This window comes from Amblyomma mixtum, chromosome 10 (assembly GCF_055824585.1).
Source record: "Amblyomma mixtum isolate Tamu chromosome 10, ASM5582458v1, whole genome shotgun sequence".
In the NCBI taxonomy this organism is placed as follows: Eukaryota; Metazoa; Arthropoda; class Arachnida; order Ixodida; family Ixodidae; genus Amblyomma; species Amblyomma mixtum.
The window spans coordinates 161,954,984-161,977,812 of record NC_143021.1 but is presented as its reverse complement, the minus strand read 5'-3'; the positions used below and the strand labels follow the sequence as shown (position 1 = coordinate 161,977,812).

Genomic DNA, 22,829 nt, shown 5'->3' with positions numbered 1-22,829 from the left:
TATTAACGTCCTTAGCGTTTGGAGGCATCTTGACCGCATACACGCCCGGCGCAAAGACGCTGGCGCGGTTGCGGGCACAGAGACTGACGCGACGGCGGGCGCGCTCCGCTTCATCCCTGGCGTGACGTCACATATCACGTGATGCAGCGATGGTGGCGCCGCCGCCGCGTCGCGCGCGACGGCGCGAACCGAAGCGTGGAGGCCTGCGCCGGGCGACGTCCGACGGCGCGATATGAGGCCCCATCTGCAGCCGGTGTGACGTCATCACGTGACGTCACATCATGTGATCTCACTTCAAGGTCAATGGTGGCCACCGCCGGGAGGCGACCGACGGCGCGATATGAGGCCCCATCTGCAGCCGGTGTGACGTCATCACGTGACGTCATGTCACGTGACCTACTTGAAGGTCACTTGAAGGTCAATGGTGGCCACCGCCGGGCGTCGCGCGAAGGCCCGAAACCTACGCTAATATGCTTCGCATAAAAAATAAAGGTATTGTATATTTCGTTGAGACTAAAAGGACTGTGTGGAACTCGACCTGACATTTGGCATAGTGCAACCTCCGCCCTGCCATCCAGTATACGTCCCTGTCAGACACAACGAACGGGTGAGATCCTCCTTCGAGGTCGCATCCTCTATGGACCTTCCTTCCACCCGACTATGCTAGGTTCCTGCCCTGGCTTGATATAGGCCCGCCACCAGGAAGGGGTCGCACGGACGGGCCCGATACCCAGAGGTGAAGAACAGCCAACCTGGGCCACATGTCCTCCCGGTTGAGCGACACACCGCACACAACCTCCCATCTTCGTGATGCTAGCTTGGCTTCCAGCCACGAAGCTGGTTGAGGAACAGAGGCTTCATGCATTATATAACTGCACCACTTTTGACGTAGCACGACAGTGGATAGTGGTACATTCGCTCTCGACAGATCGAGCAAGGCGAATGATTAAATGTAAAGCTGAAAAAGCCACATCCCTGACGTGTTGAGTGGCTGCGCTGTTCAGGAGGGATGTCGCAACATCTCATATTTTACATTAAAAAAGAAACTACACCGCACTTTATTAAGATTTTTCCAGCAAGTACTTCATGCCTCTTTAATATCGGCCCTTCGTCTCAATATGTTGATGCGTACGTAATAACGAACCGAGAAGGAAAAAATATTCAGTAAGAACACGCCTGAGTAGGCTCTGCTTCTGTGCATATGCAGTGATGGTTAGTTAGGTTGAAATGAGATAATATTTAGAGCTTCAAGAACCAATAACCTGGTTGGAATTGTGCTTGATGTAATGTGGTGCAGATTTATGGGCCTTGTGATTTGTGCATGGTACTCGTGATGAAGCTCACGGCTGAGAGACCAAACCTCTGCGAGGACTGTTCACATTCTATGAACCCCCGACTCAGTAGACTCATAGCTTCTGAAATCAGCTTACCGCGTAGCGCAAATTGCAGACAGTTTTCTTCAGACACAACGGAGGGGAGCCTACCGCACGGGACGCCTCAGGAGGACCCGTACTCCAAATAGTATTCCAACTCGACGACATGAGACATGACTGATGCCTACCCGAAGGCTACGCCATGGTTCAGGATGATAGACGCACGCAAAAAACGATTCAAACCTGTAACGGAGGCTGAAGCACACACACCTGCGGAAAGATCACGACCCGCACGCCCCATCAAATTGCCGAGGCTACCGCATGATGAGTACAAGGTGGTAATACGTCTACGTGGAGGGGTGATGCTGCATAACAACTCCGGTAGGTCACTTCTTGCTGCTTTGCAGTTCAAGCTCAGCCGCCAATTAACCCACGATGCCAGGGTCAGGATCAAGCCGGAGCAAAACATCGCTATTCTGAGCACCCCGGATCCGGACGTCACTGAACAGATGTGCACCATCAAGGCAATCAATCTAGGAGGAAAAGAATATTCAATATACGCTTATGCAGCCTGACCAGACAACTTATGTAAAGGCATCATTACCCGCGCCTTACCGATACCATCAGAAGAGTAATTACTAAACTGCACGGAAACATATCCCCAAAAAACAAACATCATTCAAGCAAGGCCTTTCGGCAAAAAGGGGGCATGCCTATATACCTTTGAAGGCAAAGTAATAACACGGTTTGTCTACCTCAGCGGCATAGAATACAGGTGCAAACGATTCCGACCAGTGATGCAGGTTTGCGGGTGCTGCCTGAAAACAGGGTACCGTGCTGACATTTGCCCCACCCCGCAGGAGAAAAGGCGCTACAATTGCGGAGTACGCAATCCTCCACCAGAACATGTCGATTGCAAAAAGTACTGTATCGTCTGCGACACATCGGACCACTCCACCATTGACACTAACTGCCCGGCAAGACAGAATAACTACACCAAAAGCGGGGAAAAGACAAGCAAAGCTGATGAAGCCGCAAACCGACGCCATCCTTATGGAGACATTGCTGCACAGCGCACTCTTCTAGATGTGCAGAAGAACCAACGGACTGAGCAGAAGCAAAAGACGGCGCAGAAGAACAAGACTGAGCACGAGCACAAGACTGATCCCAAGTCTTCCGGCCAAGTCGACCGGCCGGGAGAACCGCGAAGATATAGCAGCAGCGCAACACTGCCCACGAAAGGGAATCAGAACAACGGTCCAAACAAGGCACTCACCGTCCATCCAAAGAATCCTTGGAACCGAAACACAGAACAATGGCCACTCCTCGCACCACTGAGGAAGGAAAACCCAGTGGCCACCACGGCTGCCCAGACACCTTTGGAGCAGGCCATGGAGACCGAGAGCCCAGAACCATCGGACAAACAGGATAGGAAAAACCACACGGAAAAGCACACAGTGGACTCCGTGAACGCCGGAGATAAGAATTTGGAACGAGATTTCGCACAACTTCAACCTCTTCGGGGGCCCAGTGGTACCAAGATAAACGCCACCGAGCCACGGGCCTGTACATCGAAAGCCAGTGATTGCGCAGCCCACATCCAGGAGACCCAGGAGGCGCAGTCACTCCGGAACGCTACACCCGAGAAAGGAGCCGGCCCTGCTGAAAAGGGTGAGTTGTCCGTCCAAGCAGCCTCCACTCCTACCTCTTATCCAAAAACTGACCCCCCCCCCCCCCCCATTACACCTCAAGAGGCGGTAAGGCAGTACATACGTTCTGCGGAACTTCGCTCAGAAATCACTAGCATAATCAACACTATAGCTGTTGAACAACTCGCAGTGATGCAGCAACAGCTCATACTAGCCCAGGCACAGTTGATACACACCATGACTGACAGGATAGAAGCTACAATTAACACACGCTTAGAAAAACATGAAGCCGGTATCAACAAGCTTTTCGAACTTGTACCTCATCAGGAATTGCCTCCCAGGCAGCGCGCAGTTCAACCCGCTGCCTGTCCTCATCCAGTCTCTCCAGACCAGCAACATGGCGCAGAACAATAGCACGCGAAAAGGTCGGCGGCGACGCCAATCTACTACACCAACAGAAACAATTATATGGCAATGGAACTGTCGCAGCATACGCCGAAAACAAACACAACTAGCCGCATATATCGCAAACTCCCCAAATCCCCCCTATGTATATTGCTCTGCAAGAGACGGGAACAAATTGCATTCATATCCGCGGTTATCACACGGCAGCCCTTACACCACGTACGGCAATCCTGACACTCACATCCATGCCGATGCTAGACCGCACACCGACAAACACGCCCGACAGCAAGGACACTCAATATACCGCAATAGAGCTCAGCTCACCGGGACACAGATATGGCCCCACTATTCTTAACATATACAGTAATCCTAAAGATAAAGGCAGAGTTATTCCGGGCATCCTGGGCTCCTTTCGTTCGTCAAAGCTCCTTGTGGTGCGTGATTTTAATGCACGTCACACGCACTGGGGATACACCACGGATACCCCCAAAGATAACCTCATTTCTACCGCAGTGGCTGATTACAACCTTAGCCTGATCACAAACCCCACCATACCCACTCGCATTGGCACAAGTGTGACCCGCGACACCACACCCGATCTCACATGGGCCACACCGAACATAATCGTTAAGTCCCACACGGTGCTCCAAGACAGCTTTGGAAGTGACCACTTTCCAGTCTCCACTATTTTTGCTTATGATTCCAAGATTTTCATCCATAGTTCGCAGCTCCTCACTGACTGGGACAAATTGCGCTCATACTTGGCAGCTGATTCTACAGAACCCCGTACTGTCACTTACTGGACAGACCGTCTGGTGAAGGCCATCCATGCGAACAGCAAAAGCATTAAAAATAACCCTAAGGCACCGCAGGTTGATCCGCATCTGGCTCATCACCTGGCTCATCTTGAGGGACTTCTCAAGTGCTGGCGTCACCAGCGACACAACCGCAAATTAAGACTCCGCATAGCCACTCTCACTCGCGAGGCAGAAAAATACGCGAACAGGCTAGCCCGCGCAAACTGGGCAACCTTTTGTAACGATGTCAAGGGTACATAAAGCACAAAACGCACGTGGTCCCTCCTATGCGCTCTCTTAGATCCAACAACCACTGAATCTCAGACACAAGTAAACGCACAACGTCTAATAGAACTAGAGCTCCAAAAGGGCACCGACGTAATTGGCCAACTATGGGACACTTACATACCCACACCCCTTCAGTCAGCAGATCCACCCAATCTACCTCCACCTAACCCAGAACTTGATGCCGACATCACCTTAAACGAAGCCAGCCGAGCACTCTTCAGTATTCGCCGCTCTACGGCGCCGGGGCCGGATGGCATAACGTACAAGGCACTACTCAATCTGGACGAAGTCTCCCTCCAGGAACTCACGGAGCTCTTTAATAACCACTGGCAAGCTGGGACGCTCCCATCAGCCTGGACCCATGCCAGCATGCGATTTATACCCAAACCGGGCAAACCGCTCACCCTTCAAAATTTGGGCCCATCTCCTTAACGAGCTGTGTCGGCAAGCTCTTCGAGCATGTCATTCTCAATCGCCTGCAACCGTTTCTAGAAACAACAGGCTTTCTCTCCAACGTTCAATTCGGCTTCCGCCCAAACATCTAGGAGCAAGACGTACTTCTTGCCCTTAAAGAGTCTCTCTTTTGCACCAAGTGCCGTACAGCTAGTACGCGAGCCATACTGGCCCTGGATATTCATAAGGCTTTCGACACAATAAGCCAGGATCATTTCCTCACGACATTAGCCACCACGGGATGCGGCACCAGCATGTGGCAATATATTCAGGCGTTCCTTCAGAGACGCACGGCAGAACTCCATGTTGGGGATATTGCCTCCCAGCCTTTCTCTCTGCCTAACCGGTGTACCCTACAAGGGGCGGTTCTGTCACCTTTACTTTTTAACATTGCCCTAGTGCCACTGGCAAACGCCCTTGCTGCTATCCCAGGGCTCCACACAGCCATATACGCAGATGATATAACCCTCTGGACAACGGGAGGATCCCTTGGAACAGCCCAGGATATCCTGCGATCTGCCATAGACATCACCACCATTCATTTAGCAAACACAGGCCTCCGTTGCTCTCCAAATAAATCGGAACTCCTGCAGCTGAAGCCCCTCCCTAGTGACCCCCAGATTGAACTGCACATGTACGGGAATCCAGTGCCCATTGTGCCTCAGGTGAAGATTCTCGGCCTTCTCATTAGCAACACACTCGATGCAACCGCCACCCTTCAGCTTTTGCAAAGAGAGACCAAACACGTCGCTGCACTTATCAGGCGGGTGGCAGCACGCAATCATGGGCTGTCTGAACGCGAGACCCTCAATATGACAAATGCACTAATCATTAGCCGCATTATATACCACCTACCATACCACATACTCACTCAGCGGCAAACACAACAGGCAGACATCCTAATACGCACGGCTGTCACCTCCGCCCTACGTCTTCCACGGACAGTTAGCACGAAACGTCTCCTGGCCACTGGTACCCACAATGCAGTGATCGAATTAATAGAGGCTCAACACACCAACCAATTAGTCCGCCTGAGTCGCACAGAAAAAGGACAACGCCTACTGCGACAGCTACGTCTCAATTCACACATTCCCACTCCAACAAGTCCTACACCTTACAATTTCTCTGCGCACTCAGGATCACATATATCAAAAGCCCCTACCGCGCAATATGAGCGCTAGTCTCCATCAGGGTAGGCGGCAGGCACGAGCGAGCTATTACACGAATACATACAGCAACCGCTCCGATATCCTTTATGTCGACGCGGCAGAAAATTTGAAACCAGGATTTTTCACGGTAGTCGCAGCCTATGAAGACGGCAGAGTGGGGGCCGCCGCCAATATCCGGACTAATTCGCCTGCAGAAGCGGATGGAGCCGCCATCGCACTTGCTCTGGCCCACTCCACCATTGACAAAAACATAACCGAAATTTGCACAGATTCCCAGGCCGCATACCGCCACTACCTAAAGGGAGTGGCGACGCCGGCAACACATCATATTCTTGCCACAGTCACCTCTCTCGACCGAACGGTTACTCTGTCGTGGGTCCCTGGGCATGCATCGATCCCCGGTAATGAGCGCGTTCATGCGCTGGCCCGAGAACTCTCCTCCCAGACCCCGGATGATCAGGCACCCAACCCTTCGAAAGAGGCTCCATCGGTCCTATCTACATATTGCCACGTATCATTGCAGTGTCCGTTCGTTCGCGCAAGGCAGCACGAAAGGGGTGTTATCATTTTTGTTCGTGACGCGAGAAGCGACCGGACTAATCTCGATTGATCACAGCCATGACGAGCTGCATCTACGTGTTTCCAGATATCTCTAGATGATCTGGACCTGTTATCTCGAAGTTTCCTTGCCGGCTTGAAATTGAACGATGCCGCAAGCAGCGGGCATTCGTAGTTCGACGACAGACGAGCACGTTTGTTGCTGCCCGAGCTCGTCCAGAACCAGCGAAGTTTTTTCGGCGCTGGCTTGCTGAGAAGTTTTGACAAGTGCAGGCGGGCCTCGGATCCACTGCGACCCCGAGGATCCGCAACCAGCCTCCCAGCCCAGGCGCCGTGCCTTTGCCGGTGCTCGGGCAACTTCCTGGCCTTCAAGCAGCAGCCCAGTCGGCCGCCCGTGACGTCATGGGAGGCCCGGGACCTGCTGCCCCTCCGGTGTTCCGTGCGCCGCCCCCAAAGGCGCACTGTTTTTCGTTTACAGTTACATCCGACGCGACAGCTGACGACATCGTCGACGGCATCGAGTTGGTTGTCGGCCCGAAAGGGCTAGAGAGCCTCCAGCCCCATGGAGGCATGAAGTTCTGCGTCGCCATGGCCTCGGCTGCGGCGGCGGAGAAGATGCTCGTGGAAGGCGCCTTCAACGTGAACGGCACTTCCGTCCCAGTAGCCTGCGTGGGTCCTGCCGTGGTCCACGTGACGGCTTTTCGTGTGCCGCTGTTCGTGGGAGACGCGGCGCTGGCAGCGGCACTGAGCTCTTTCGGCAAGGTGCTGGACATCACCCACAACGTCCTCAAGGGCCGTCGTCACGTCGGCAACGGGACGCGCGTGGTCCGGATCGAGATGAAGCAGGCGGTGCCGAACTTCTTGACCGTCCAGGGCCACCGCGTCATGTTTGACTACCGAGGCGTCCGGAAGGTGTGTTCCCGCTGCGGGCAGGACGGCCACATCGGCGCGGCGTGTCGAACGCCGCGGTGCGCTCGCTGCGAGGTGTTCGGCCACGACACGGCCGGATGCGGAGCGGCTTGCAGGCGCTGCGGTGGAAGCCACGCCACAGCGGACTGCCTGCGGCCACGGTCCTATGCGGCGGCCGCCGCCTCGAGGAAGGAACCGAGTAAGGACAACGTGGCCGCAGAAACGCGGAGCCCACCAACCGTCCGGACGCCTGTTGCCGACGAGCACCCAACGACCAGCCGCCCGAGGGAGCCCGAACCCGCCCCCGCGACGGAGGTGCCCGTGAAGGAGCAGCTCGAGGGGACGCCTTCAGACGAGGTGGAGCCGTTCGGTGCTGTTTTCGCGGAACCCTTGCCGCCGCTATCCCGCACAGCTTCCTTCAACAGCGAGAGCAGCAGCGGCGATGAGTCGAGCGTGGCGTCGGGCGACCTGGTGGACGTACCGGACAAAGTCACGCCGCTTCGCCTGACAGGCGACTTGACGTGCGGCCAGGTGTCAGGAACGACGACTCCTGGAGGTGCGGACGACGCGCGCTTCCCGTCACCAGCCAGCCACACCCTCCCATCGGCGACCCTGGCGTCGGCATCGGCTTCAGCTGCGAGCGTCGCCAAGACCACGCAGCAACCGGTGAGCGAGGCCACAAGCGCCGACGGCCCCGAAAACATGGACTTTTCCCGACCAGACTTCAAACGTGCCCACCCCCAATCATCGGAATCCGAAGGGACTGTTAACGAACGTTCTAGCAAAAAAGTGCCGCGCGCGCCAAGCGCCGCCCATGGCAGCGCTCTTTAGGTTGTATGCTATGCCGTCGGTGCTCTTGGCAGTCATGGCGGTTGTGCATCTCCTCTCCCTGAATGTTCGGGGATTTCAATCCGTAGACAGACAGAGAGAGGTGATGCACTTTGCCAGGGCTAGGGGCGTCGACATCCTGTTTTTACAGGAATGCAACTTCCGTACTTCACTTGATGTGCTGAATTTCACCACCCGGTTTTCTGTTTTTGCTTATTTTTCGTTGACTGATTTTCATATGTGCGGTGTTGGTGTCGTTTTTGTAAACCCCTGCCTGCGCGCGGGTGCTCATTGCACTTTCGGGCTGGACGGCCGCACTCTTGCGGTCGACTTCACACTAAACCAGCGGCGGGTACGTGCGTTGGTTGTATATGCGCCAGCACGGCGGACTAATAGTTCTGATTTTTTTGAGCGCCTCGACTCATTCCTCCTTGATCCCTACCCCACTTTCATCGTCGGTGACTTCAATTGTGTACTTAACATCGACCGTGACGTCCGCGGACAGGGTCACGGTCGCCGTTATTGCGGTGCCCCCGCGCTCCGCGATCTCGTGACTCAGTTCCGCTTGTCTGACGCGTGGGTGCAGCTTCACGGGGATGCCTTTGGAGCGACGTTTGAGAGAGCACAGTCAGCGAGTCGGATAGACAAATTCTATTTTCCACCAGAGCTCGCTTCTTTTGTCGTTAGCTGCGAAGTTCTCGCGTTCCCTGCAGGCACGCCGGTGATTTCCGATCACCACCCCTTGTCAGTCAGGCTCGACTTTAGTGAGGACACCCCACGTACTGTTACGTGGCGCATGGACACGAGCCTACTGGCGGACCCGGAAAGCGTGGCGTCGCTGCGTACGGCGTTGGCCGCATCGTGCAAGAGCTTCGTTGCGACTGATTCATGGGACACACTCAAGGCTCGTTGGCAGGCAACTCTGGTGGCAGCCGGTCAAGACCGCAGACGCCGGGTAACTCATGCACTGAATGACACCCTCAAGCGCATCCGTATAGTGCAAAGGGGAGCACCCTTAACCTTTGCCATGAGCGATTACCTGAGTCTACTTAAAGCACGTTACCACGTGTTGCTCTGCCAGTCATCACGGGCAGCTAGTCGTGCACACCAGCTCGGGCGGCCGATATCAGACCCGGCTGTGCTACGACACGTACGCGCAGGCACGGCAGAGGAATTCGCTCCCGCTACTGTGCCTTTCGTGACACTCCCAGACGGCACCCAAAGCAAAACCACGACCGATATCTGCACGATCTTCGCAAGCCACTTTTCGAACCTGTTCTCTACGGACAGTTGGCTACATCTTCAAGATGGTTATGACGGGCTTCTACAAAGTTTTTTTGGAAACTTGCCACGAGTAGCTGAAGAGTTGCATGAAAACCTTTGCGCACCAGCCACAAGCCAAGAGCTGCACGCCATCCTGCAGAGTATGAATGCAGCCTCTGCCCCCGGTCCAGACGGCATTCCAACAAGTTTTTATTCAAACTTTTTTTAAGAGATCCAAGGAGCGCTCCTGAAGATGGTCAACGGCTTCCTCGCGGATGGGTTACGTCCAAACTCTTTCCGCGAATGTCGCATCATACTCATTCCGAAAGCGGGCGGTGACCCCTCCGACCCGCAAGCATGGAGGCCCATAAGCCTCTTAAACGCAGATTACAAAATAGTCACATCTTTACTGAACACAAGAATGCGGATGATCCTACCTCACCTAATCCACCGGGCTCAAACCAGCAGCGTGCCTGACCGCTCTGTGTTTGATGCATTGGCACTCACTAGAGACCTGTTCACATTTGCCAGCAGGACGGGCTTCAGCGGGTGCTTTGTTTCACTAGACCAGGCGAAAGCATTCGATCGGGTGGAACACTCGTATCTGTTCGGAGTCCTTGAAGCCTTCGGATTCCCTCCGCAAATTGTCAGCAGGCTGCGCTTACTTTACGCAGACCTGAATGCTCGTCTCTCCGTAAACGGCCACCAGAGCGCTCCCTTCTCAGTCACCAGGGGCATAAGGCAAGGATGCCCTCTCTCCCCAACATTCTTCGTGTTGTGCCTGGATCCACTCATCCGGCGCATTAACGACAGCCCATCCATACGCGGCTTCCCTCTGCCTGGCCAGGGCCAAATCAAGGTATCTGCCTACGCCGATGACGTGTCGCTTTTCCTCAAGGACGAGGATAGCTACGCCGCTTTTTCGCGGCTGTTTCTCGAGTACAGCGAGATATCTGGGGCCCTATTGAACAGGGGAAAAAGCAAGGCACTAAGGTTTGGCACCTTCACACCGAACCTTGCGGGCGAGGTGGAGTGGGTGCAGGGAGTGAAAGTCCTGGGAGTAGTATTCCTCGCCAGCGGAGAAGTAGCCCGCGAAACCTGGACTAACCTCCGCACGAACGCTGAGAAACGCCTCTCGGTGGCGTCAACTTTCCGCCTTTCAATGGCAGAGCGCTGCTATATAGTTAAGTCCACAATCCTAGCCGCATGTTTTTTTGTCGCCCGCGTCGCAAACCCACCGCGCACGTTTGCGCGCAGGCTAACCTCGGCCTGTGGCTCTTTCGTTTGGGCGGGCAAAACCGAACTTGTGTCACGAATGTTCATGCGCCTTCCATCGTACATGGGTGGGTTTGGTATACCTTGTATCCGCACCATGTGCAATGTGCTCGCCTTGCGAGGAGTACGAGATCTTGTACGCAACCCGGACTATCCCGGGAGAACACTCCTCACATATTTTCTGGGTACAGCGCGTAACGTGTTTTTTTCACAACACGTGGTTGGCCCTACAGCCGAGCAGCCGCCGGCATTTTTCGTTAATGTGCGTCGCACACTGACGTCGTTGACTGCCAGCGTGCCCGATCTGGATGTTGATGAAACCCCACCCTCCAGAATGTGTGAAGCACTAACGGTCGCTGCGCTGACCCGCGAACAACTCCAGAAAACGAGACGGGCACGCTGGCGCCAACTGACCTCAGCTACGCTTCCTGCAGATGTCAGGGACTTCGGCTGGCTGCGAGGCTGGCGGGTCCTGCCCACAAGAGACCGCCTTGCGGCGTGGGGCGTGGCGCCCTCCGCCCGATGCCTGCAGTGCGGTCTGCTTGAAACTTTGCAGCACGCAATGTTTGAGTGTGTAGTTGCGCGCACTTTTTGGACATTAGTGTCACGCATGTTTTTAACCCGCCTGGAAGCGCGCACTAGTTCTCCCGAAGTGTTTCAAAATATGCTCTTGTGTGTCGGCATGTTCGTTTTGTGGCGGCAGCGTGGAGTGGCATCCTTAAATGGGCGTCCGCAAAGAACAATGTTCCCAATGTTGCAGCGCCTGCGCACGCGCCTCTTTGAACAAGCATGCATGGACGCTCTGTCAATGAGCGAGGCTGAGTTCTTGCGCAAATGGTCGACATACTTTATCGTCCTGCGCGGCGGTCGAGTATCGGCATTTTTACTGCGTTACTGACATGCTCAGTGCTGCGTCACTGCGCATGTGCTTGAATGATCAGAGAATTAAGTTCATCTGTTTTGTTGTATTTTCTATGCTATGACAGATAAAATAAACTTCTCTTTCTACGCCGCCGTCGAGTGATTCAGTTTTTTTACGGGCGCAAGTCAGCCCAAATAAAGAGCTTCGTTTCCAAGACTAATTGGTGTCTTCCTGACAGCTGGACTGCCGTCACTACAACGTGACATCTGGTGGAGGTGCTGGGTAGCCTTCCATGTTCCTGAAACCCCCTACAAGTCGTGACGCCAGCCCTCTGAGTCATTCACCGGAGGACCTGACTCCAGTTCACCGCGCAAGCCGACGTCTGCTAGGGGACGCACCTGAGTTTGGGACTCTGCCAGACAATACCCGGAAGCGAAAGCAAGTAGCAACGTCCACCATTAGCTTGCCCCAGACGGCGACTCCAATCATTCTTCAGCAGCCCCGGGCGCCACCAAACCCGACCCGGCCAGCGACCAGCCGAAATCGAGGAGTTCTTGGGTCGGGAAGAATGCTCACCGCCCAGCCGCCTATCACGTTCCCGTCGCCATCGTCACCGCGCTTTGCATCTCCTAGCCGAGGCTACGCAGTGCGTGGACGCTCCCCCAGCCCCCGAAGGTTAAACTGAATAAAGCAGCCTCTGGAGGTGAGGTTGCTTATGAGCGCAAGAACTAAGATCTTCCATCGCCGAATACACAAGACTATGCCTCAACTACGACGACCCCTACGACGACGGCCCCTACGACGACGATGACTACGACGACAACTACGACGACAATTACGACGACGACAACTACGACGACGAAAACTACGACAACACCGACGACGACGACCAGACTTGAAGCTTTTTACCGCTGCCCTTGAACGCTAAAGGCCTCGAAGTTAGCATTCTCCGTGTTTATTTGCATTTTAAAGCATAGAGACGATGCTTCTTTGAGAGGGGGGTAATGCCACGTACATTGCAGTGTCCGTTCGTTCGCGCAAGGCAGCACGAAAGGGGTGTTATCATTTTTGTTCGTGACGCGAGAAGCGACCGGACTAATCTCGATTGATCACAGCCATGACGAGCTGCATCTACGTGTTTCCAGATATCTCTAGATGATCTGGACCTGTTATCTCGAAGTTTCCTTGCCGGCTTGAAATTGAACGATGCCGCAAGCAGCGGGCATTCGTAGTTCGACGACCGACGAGCACGTTTGTTGCTTAAGCCGCCGCCGAGTGATTCAGTTCTTTTACGGGCGCAAATCAGCCCAAATAAAGAGCTTCGTTTCCAAGACTAATTGGTGTCTTCCTGACAGCTGGATTGCCGTCACTACAACGTGACAATATCATCAAATCACAACATTCTACAAACTCAGCCGCATGACACTGCCACCACCCCACAGTGCTTTGTCGCCCTTATCCAGCGCCACATGGCGACAATTACAGACAGGCTGTTTTATTTCCCCCCACTGTCTCTCATGCTTTCACCCCACCTTTCCTCCTGATTGTACCACCTGTGGCGTGCCCAGATCCACACTTTTCCACTACCTTTGGGAATGTCCTTCCCCAAAGGCAGTACCCCTCATCCCCAATCCCACTCATTCTTCCTGGGAGGCTGCTTTGCGGACCGCTCAGCCCGCCGGCCAGAAATGGCTGGTGAATCGGGCTTTACGCGAAGCACAAGCCCGTGGACTCCTGGACCAGTAGGGGACCACCCTGGAAGATTTTTTGTTGTGTAATAACGTTGTTTCCATCCATCCTTCCATCCCTCCGACCCCGACCTTAAACACGCTATCTACTGCCCACAGTCACCCGTGAAGAAGGAGTCGAGCCGGCTCCGAAACGGTGGATTTTTAGATTAAAGTTTTTGGTTGGACATGTGTCAGAGTTTATTATAAGCTTCAGCACAATTCGCAGCTCTCCTGAAAGAAGAAGAACTGTAAAGAAATATTTACTTACTTCATTGGTAGCGATGTTTGCCTTTTATTTAATGAAGACGGGAGTGAGAAAGGTGTTCAAAGCACCAGTATCCTTTTATTGATGAATGCGATAAATATGCATCAGCAAGTCCTGAATGCCGAAACTGAGACCGAACTGCAGCAGACAGCTTTGATTCGCCTAAATCCCGGCTTTGAAATAAAGCAGAAGTTGTGTGTTTCGCGCAACTGCCATGTCTGACGTCCTTCTCGTTCTGGTCCTTTGTCTGCAAGCGCTGTTCTTCTCAAGATGCAATAGTATTCTTTATCATTCCTTTTTAATGCGTTAAAATTAGAACGAAATGGTGACCGCCTTCACACGTCATCACGTCGCCGTCGCTCGTGGTACCTTGGGTATCCCGAACTTTAGACTCGGGTTGCTCTTCCCGATCAACTTCTCGTGACTGTTCCTTAATTTAACTGCCACCTGCAGATTGGGCCGCTTGCTCCCAATGGTTTGGGCCGCTACTCACTTGGCCGGGAGAAAAGAGCAGCCATTACCCCAGTGCAGCGGTGAAGCGATGCGCCGCTGCACCTGCAGCTGCTTGAGAAGCTACCTGCTGGGTCAGTGGCGCATCGCTTAACCGCTCCTGCACTGCGCCAGGAGTTGAATGAGAACTCCCAGAGATCTATGAATGTAAAGCAGGAAATGACCAATTACGCATACGGAATCAGCATCAGCAGAAAATACTGACGCATTCAGACGATACACCGAGGATAGCCTAAGAGCTTGATTGATGTTTACTTGTTTGCAACCATCTGTGGTCGTCGACCTAACTTCTTACGGGCGCTGCAACGAAATTTCTGCGCAGCTTGCTGGCTAAGCGGAATAATAACCTACACTGTCATGCGATGATATCTATTATTCTCTTATGTCACCGGTTCGTGAAAATGATGACTCGCAGTCCGGTTTTTGATGCGGTTTTGCCATTTGGATTTTTTCTTGCTTTTACGTAAAGAAGGACCTTCGCCAAACACTCGCCTTAACCCTCTTCCGTTGCACTTTTATTGCTTGGAGCTTTATTCAGCATCATTGGCGAATAACAGCGGCGTTCACGCAACCTGCCGCACTAATAGCCTCTGCAATTAGTGCTATTAGAAGAGAGAAGAATTAATTAAGGCAGAGGGTGAGATGCAGGCAGCACTGAGTAGAGTGCTACCGCTAGTCCTCGATCGTGACAGCGGCCTCGGCGAGGAGTTCCACGTAGTTCTCGATCTTATGGTCCTGGGCGCCAAGCGGCGGCAGCTTCGGCACCGCCTCGCAGGCTGCAGATCCCGGAGCGTGCTCGACGCAGACCAGCTTCAGCACCTTGCCGAACACCCGCTCAAACAAGCCCACCATGTAGTCCTTGGCGCCGACGCCTTCGCACGGCGTCAGGGCCTGGCTGATGCAATCCACCACGTCGCCGTATGAGCTGAAGCGTCAAAAAAGAAGACATCAGTTCATAACCGGTGCACTGTGGCAGTAAATCTGATGATCACGAAGAACCGGACTGCGAAATGTGCTGGTACAATTTAGTATATGCAAGCGTCATCGATAAATCGACGCTTTCTGTTTCGTACTCGTCATCATCCATGGATGGATGGATGGATTGAGCGCCCCCTTTGAAACGGGGTGGTGGCAGTTGCCACCGTGCTTAGCTTTTCTTACATTATTTTTGTTCAACTGAGTTGTTAACTCTCATTAAGATTCACCATCTTCTTTCACTACGGTTTCCTACACTTCTAACCTTATGCCACATCTCTGCTTTTCACCCACCAATCCCCCAATCGCTTTTTGCTAACTTCCACTGCAGGTTCATTTACATGGCCATTGTTATCTTTAAACCCTAGGGCCTCAGGAACACTGACTGTGCCTGCATCAATATCCGGATACCGTTTTGTGCCATCTCGTGGGCGCTGGATAATTAAAGGCGGGTCATTCGACGCGGAAGTTTTAGCAATGTTGCGGATGTACATTTAGTACCGAAGCACGCGAAACAATTGCCTGTACAAACTGACGTTCGAACAAAAAAATCTCATATTTGGCGGGAATCGCACGCCACTGCTATTCGCGCTCTGAATTCTATTACATGGATGCAGTTCACAGTGCTACTGCCACAAGAAGCAATAATAAGGGTGCGTTAACCGCATGCTGCACCCACTACTGCTGCAAAAGGTTTGTTCGCATGAAGACATGAAATAATAATTCGCTCACAAATTTAGGTGCAGGCATATCGTTACGCTATACGTCATGCACCAGAATGCAACTCCATGTCATTTAAGTACTATGCCTTACATGCATGAGATAAACTATGAGATCATTTAATTCAACAACACTGATAGAGTGAACAACCCCTCCATGCAAAGAGGCAGCAAGAGCGCTCGCACTTAAGTTTTTGTACGGAGAATACTAATTTAATTACCGATCTTTTGCACCCGGCGCAGGAGTAGTAAAGCCCTGTAGTTGAAATACTTATTTAGCTTTCGAAGTACTGGCGTCAGGCATGACAGCGCTAGAAAATCAGTGCTATAGATTGTTTGACCGTCGATTTATGGCTCCCTGTTCCTAGTTTACCGGTTATAAATGTCATCTTGCCGTTCCCCCCTAAATGGACAAACATACCCCAAAAGAAATTATTCTACGCTGATAGATTAGACAAATCTGCGCACCAGAGCGCAAAACGAGAGCTTTTAGGCGCGGTGCTTTCCTCCCTATTCTCGTCAGCTGAGACTTCTTTTTGTAGACCACTGTTTTGCTTAGCCTTCTGGCGCAGTGATTGGCTGAGCCTCGCTAACCATTGTGAGAAATGACAGCATTCAGTGTACGATAAAGAAGAAATCTTATCTTTCGGAGCTCTTTATTCAGACAGTGGTTCGAAAAGTGACACGGTACCCACAGAGGTGGCTACTAGCGTTGGCGATCGGCTGCTGAGGCCAAGGCCGAGAGTGCGAATTAGAGCACTGCACGGGCCTGAACTTGAGGCCCGAGCCCGGCCCGGGCCCGCGACCTGAAGCCCGAGCCCGGCCCAGGCCCGCGGCTTCAAGCCCGGGCCCGGCCCAGGCCCGCTAAATTATCGCTCTAGTGAGACCGGCCCGGCCCGTGAATCCCGGAGTGAAGCCCAGCCCGGGCCCGGCCCGGCCCGCTTCACAGTACCGCTTGAGGTATACTGCTCACTCTGAGCAAGTAGACTGCTACTAGACCGATAAGAAACTGGCCGACAAAGGTTCTGAGTTTGGCTTGCAGAAACTTGGTTCTTTTTGACCCAGAAGGAAGTGATTAAGAGTAGTGCTCGCCAGGCCCTCTTCTGGACACTGATCTCGTGTACGTGCGCAAAGGTAAACTCGGAAGTTCCGAGAACCAAATAAAAAGGGCTGCATACGCGCGTAATAGACTACTTTGCATTCCCCCATGCTTTTAATCAGTTATATTTTGCCGCCCGCGAAGTATAAATATTAAAGCTGCCTAGCCAGCAGTGGGGTGACATTTTTTTAGTGAACGCGATCTCACAGGTTTAACTCTTAGCCGAACTAGTCGCTTTTCAGCAGAAACGAAAAGCTAAAAGGCTTGAGTATTTCACGGTGTGTGTTTTGAAGACTATAAGCGTCCTAAACTAATATGTCCTTCCCAAATGCAATTCTAATAGTGTATAGGTATGTTTTGGGATGACGAACGATCAATGGGCGATTAAGACCGGCTACATTTTACTCTCGTTGGTGGAGCAGAAGATAACGCGCGAACCACGTGATAACTTACAGGGCAAAACACTTGTCATGTCAACCAGGCTGAAGAAGCAAGGAGGGATAGATGTGGTTATCAGATGAGATTTACAAACTCTCGCGAGCTTTTGTGACTATTTCATTTACGAGACGTTCCGGTCAGCTGATCAAAAAGAAAACCAAACGCGCTTTAGTTTGTGAATTTTCTCACACGAGAAAAATATAGCTATAAAATGAAAGCGATGTTTTTGGGGCTTAAGGGCCCAAGGGGAGTCAGGCTGTGAGAGACAGCGAAGCAGAGAGCTCCGGATCATTTCGACCACATAGGTTTCTTCAATGAGCAATGATACTACAAAGTACATGGCTGTCATGCTTGCCGCCTAAACAGAAATGCGGCCGCCGAGGCTAGGAGCAAATCCTGGTTCCCCGGCTCAGAATCAACACTTTATCCACTAAGCCACCGCGGTGCGGAAACAAGGAAATAAATAAGTCAATCAATAAAGCTTAGTTCTTTTCTCAGCGCGTACTATAACCCATAGCTCACCTGTGCCGCTGCTCCAATGCCGCAATTGTGTACTTCACTCTGCAATAGTGAATGAATAGTCGGACACCAGCCGTTTCTATACGGACCGAAGCCCGGCTCGGGTCCGCAGGTTTAAGCCCGAGCCCGGCCCGGGCCCGCAACTTCAGGCCCGGGCCCGGCCCAGGCCCGGCAAAACAAATCATGTCCCGGCCCGGCCCGCCCCGCGGGCCGGGCCGGGCCCGGGCTTTCGGGCTGGCCCGAGCCCGTGCAGTGCACTAGTGCGAATCCTGACCCCAACGGCTGAATTTCGCTCGTGTTTTGTTAGATGGCGGTACACGCTAGGACCGCTCAAAACTTTAGGTAATCGAAAAACTTGTCATACGATTTTTATTTTGGAACCGAAAGCGCGAGATTCACGAAAAAGCTTGGACAATGCTTAAGATTCGCCTTTAAGAGCAGAAAGGGATAGCGTTACGGGGTCGCCGCCGCTTATCTGCAGCCGCTATCGGCAGCCGCGCGCGGAGGGGGGGTTCGCGCTTTGAGGGAGCAGGTGCGCAAGGCCTTCGCCGCGGCCGCTGCATGGGTTTTTCAGACCAAGAGTGGCGCAATGAAGCCGCGGATTCTAGGTCCAGCTTTTCCGCCTCACGGGAAACCTCCTCTGTGTGACGAGACAACAGAGACTTGCTAGAAATGAGGAGCTCAAGGGTGCACATTGGCGGCGTCCGCATTCATTTCCACGCATCCTATCGCTAAAACGCAAGCTGGGATAATATGCAGACTTACAGCTCCTCCACTTATACCGGATGTTTCAGCGAACACTTTCAAAATTTTCATAGGCTTTTTGGGGTAAAAATATCACTTTTGCGGCAGAGTATTACCAGTGTTGGCGGACAGGAGAAAACGTGAATCATTTCAAGTAGTAAGCTGGTTAACCAATTTTTAATAAGTAACTTCTGAACTAGCCGACTTAGGCGCCTAGTTGCAATTAGACAATTAGAGATTTGTAGCCGGTCTTTAGTAATAGCCACATCAGTTTTTAGAAATTACAAAACGCTATTACCTTTGGCGCTATGGCTCGACAAAATTTGGCTTTTTCGACTGCAGGGGTTGCTTTGCCTGCATGCTTTCGAAAGCCTGTGTATTTTCGCACGATGCAGCCAGATTTTGTCGAGTCACAGCGGCGACGGTAACCGCGTTTTCGAAATTCTAAGAACTTATATGGCTATTACTAACGACCGACTACAAGTCTCTGAGTGCAACTAGGCGCCTAAATCTACTAGTTAAAAATTTAATTATTAAAAGTTCGTTAACCAGCTCACTAGAGACAACACACCGGTTTTATGGTGTCTGCCAACATTGTAACACTGTGCCGCAAAAGCCATATCTTCAGCCTAAAAAGCGTATGTATAAACATTTTTGAAAGTGTTCGCTGAAACACCCGGTATAATGATGTTCTAGTTACTCCTTCATCCGAGGCTCGCCGTTCGAGCTTATTTCTTTAGCAGGCCCATCCAGCATGCTACTGCGGTACTGCGAGTTCACAGAAGCATTCCAGTTCCTCACAGTAAATGGGAGGACCATGCTGTCGCAAAAATATACTTTACGTGGAGAAGCGGTGATCGGTATGAATGTTGCGTGAGTACCATTATTTATTAATGCGAAAGCATTACTAATTCCATTAAGAGAAAATCTGGCTGCGTGTGTCTGTGAGAGTGCACTCGCATAGGGTAGAGAAAATCCCGGCGATAGCAGTTGAAAGGGGTGACGCATCAATGGCCGCACGACATACACAGCAAACCGAGCAGCGCCACTTCCGACAATTCAATGCATGTCGTTGGTCCATACACAGGGTGTCCAGGCTAACTTTAGGCAAGGGTTAGAAAGACAAAATATTTGAGGTAGGTCAGGGAAGAAACTTTCATACGCCTACCAACCGGCTTGCGCATCGTAGGGAGTTTTTTGTTTTGCAATTAATTAATTAGCAATTAGATAATTTTTATAAACGAGTGAATATTGACTTTAGACCTCAAATATGAATAGAAATGTTGGAAAGCACGTCCAGAAACCCCCATTCTATTTATTTGCGATAGAAAAAGCCCCCCGTGCACCTTTTTTCCGAGCTCCAAAGAAAGTCCGCGAAATACCAAAAAATCACGTGACTATACTCCGTTGCATACATCATGTGCAACGCTGTCAAGGCTACGGAAGTAGTCCGCAAAACAAAATAAAGAGAGGTGTATCACTCCGCGCTGTTCTGTGGCCGTGTGGTCTAACGCGTCGCCCCGGAAAGTCGACAGGGGTACATGGGTTCAAATCCCGCGTGGTGCCTTTTTTTTTCGCACATTTTTTTTCTTTTTTTTTTCATCGAAAGTTGCATTTTGCGTGACTTGAAAGAGAAATCTCGTTTTGTTCACAATCGCTTGAATATTATGCCATGTTCTAAAAAACTGCATGCACCTGTTTATTTGATGCATACCGCGTTAATGTGAGCTGTCCGAAATTAGTTGTCAATGAGCTCGCACCGTCAGCAGTGGCAGTTTTCTTCCTGATTCTGCAGCATTGTGACTATACTTTTTAGATGCAAGCTAGAGATTTGAGCGAAAGATGACGTTCATTCGCCGGGTTTAATTAATCAGCACAGTGGTGAGTGCTCTGCCGTGGCCCGATTAACAAGTGGCCGTCTGCAACTTTCAATTTCGCTGTTGCCGAGGAACCCACTCTTTTGTGGGCCTCTCTTAAGGTATCTGGCATGTTATGAATTGTTCCGAGCAACCGTTAGCGGCTGATCCAGTCTTCGCCAAAAGAGTCTGGGACCGACTTTGGCACTGTGCTGTAGAGTAGCCCGAAGGAGTTGGCGAGTGCAGTTATTTTTCACTGATCGCAAAGTTGAGAAGCAAGATGTCTGTTAATTTAGAATGCTGGTTTAAAATTTAGATTACAGGAGCTCAGAAACCATAATCTAGACTTCTTAATCGCCTATTTTCTGACTGTGTATGTGTAACATTCTTGTGCATATCTGCAATTCTTTTGTTTTTGTTAAGGTACCTTTCGTTCTTAAGCAAAGCGCGTTTTTCTTTGTCATTGAAGATAGCTCTATAACTTGGCTATTATATGCGGCAAAAGAGCAGTATGTTTAAACTGATGGGTCAAAATATTTTGACACACACCACCTCCATATGGCCTGTTTCCTGTGCTGTGTTAAATTTACAACAGTGTTGATTCACACAGTGACAGAAAATAGTGCTGCCTCGAGAGTTACAGATTTGTTGTCGTGCACAAATGCATATGAAGGCAATACAGAGGCAAGTCAGCCTGTCTCTATTTCCCCGCTCACCTAGAAGAGCACAAGCTGCCCAGGCAGGATTTTCATGCAGCCAGGTAAAAAGATTTCCAAGCTGTGGGAGCGTCAAGTAAGAATGCAGAAAAAGTTGTACAACACTAGGAAAAAATATTCGATAAATGAGACAGGACAATAAAGAATGTTGACCCCGCAGTGTTTGCGAGAAACGGTTTATTCTCGAAACAGCCAGTGGCCCCCTTGCCCGAAGGCGCAGCCAATCCCGTTGTTAAACCTTTCAGGAAGGCATCCTGAGATGACTTCACAGTCTTCTCCTGCCAGACGTATTCTTTTGTGTGCGCTGCGTTGACCCAGGTTTCATCTAGGTAGATGATGCACCTGTAAATGCGAAACAACCGAGTGCACGAGTTAATGCTATTAAGTAAACAAACATACTGCAGCATGAAAGCAGGCAACGCACTGCAACAAACACACTGCTGACCACTGTCTCACAAATAGCCGCTCAAAGACAATCGAGAAAAAGAATTATCTCGGCTTTATTGCTCCCTTGTTCGGGATTATATTTCGCGCCCAGGCGGCATTTGGTAGCCAGTTTATATTCACTGTATGTTCATTGCATGGGTTACTTGACTAATTCGGTAACATTTGAAATCCCTTCACTTGTGGCGACTGCAAACCAAAAATTCCCAACGTTCGCAGCAGTAGCGCCAGTAACTCGCACCACTGGAGCAACGGGCAGTGTACGGTGGGTGTTTATTCGTTCCTAACGGTGACGACGAGATGGCACTACCCATTGCGGTGCTACGACATTTTTGGCAGTTTTGCTGCTTTTGCTTGCCGCACCCATTCGGATTTAGCGATTAAATCTGACCCATGCAGACACGTGCCCCACCCAAACGTAGCGCAAAACTGGCCGTGAAACGTCACCTCTGCGCAAAAGGTCCGCAACAGCAACGTGGTTCAGACGATTTCCTTTAAATGTGTCATTATCAAGCAGCAATCACTGTTACGACTATGAGGTTGCAACGCTAACATCAAGCTCTATGTGAAGCCAGTCTTAACGTGCTGCGTAAGAAAATAAGCAAGGAACGATTCGTACCTGCCCTGTCCTCGGAATGCATTGATCGCCCGCAGGTCCCTGCGACGCCAGGCAACGATGTCACTTCGCTCGATCAGCGCAAGGTTCCGTTTTCTTTTTCAAATGTGAATCCGATGTCCTTCATCAACCTCCACAACGTCCGTTCGCGAGCTTGAAATCTTCACGTCGCGAGGTCTTTTCTTCGGAGACGCCAAAGGCCAACACAGACGCTCCGCCTTGATTTTGTCAACGGTACGGGGAGATACAACGGTGTCCTCGCTCACAGCACTCAGTACTTCCCGAACAGACTTCTCCGGAAAACGGATCCTGGTACGGGAGTGCCTTGACAGCTTGAATGCACGAACCTTCGCGAAAATGCGTACACGA

General features: G+C 51.6%; 3 protein-coding genes across 3 annotated transcripts in view; all 3 read right to left on the bottom strand.

Annotated features, from left to right (window-relative positions):
- Positions 1 to 14,342, bottom strand: part of LOC149327549 (uncharacterized) — a 46,514-nt gene extending 32,172 nt beyond the window's left edge. The window contains exon 1 of the mRNA XM_089564912.1: positions 14,318 to 14,342. Within this exon, the coding sequence (XP_089421038.1) occupies positions 14,318 to 14,342 (25 nt within the window). The remainder of the gene's footprint in view (positions 1 to 14,317) is intronic.
- A 664-nt stretch (positions 14,343 to 15,006) lies between these two features.
- LOC149327548 (uncharacterized) lies at positions 15,007 to 19,647 on the bottom strand. Its single transcript, XM_089564911.1, has 2 exons — positions 19,529 to 19,647; positions 15,007 to 15,259 (listed from the first exon to the last, which is right to left on the bottom strand). The coding sequence occupies exons 1-2, from the start codon at positions 19,645 to 19,647 to the stop codon at positions 15,007 to 15,009; spliced, it is 372 nt and encodes a 123-aa protein (XP_089421037.1).
- Positions 15,121 to 22,829, bottom strand: part of LOC149327546 (uncharacterized) — a 39,767-nt gene continuing 32,058 nt past the window's right edge. The window contains exon 5 of the mRNA XM_089562866.1: positions 15,121 to 15,259. The gene's annotated coding sequence lies outside the window, so the exon portion shown is untranslated. The remainder of the gene's footprint in view (positions 15,260 to 22,829) is intronic.

Coding starts and splice junctions, on each gene's coding strand:
- LOC149327548 (XM_089564911.1), bottom strand. CDS start 19,647: ATGGTCCTCCCATTTACTGTGAGGAACTGGAATGCTTCTGTGAACTCG. Junction 15,260..19,528: donor GGCGAGCCTCGGATGAAGGA/GTAACTAGAACA, acceptor TTGACGCTTCAG/CTCATACGGCGACGTGGTGG.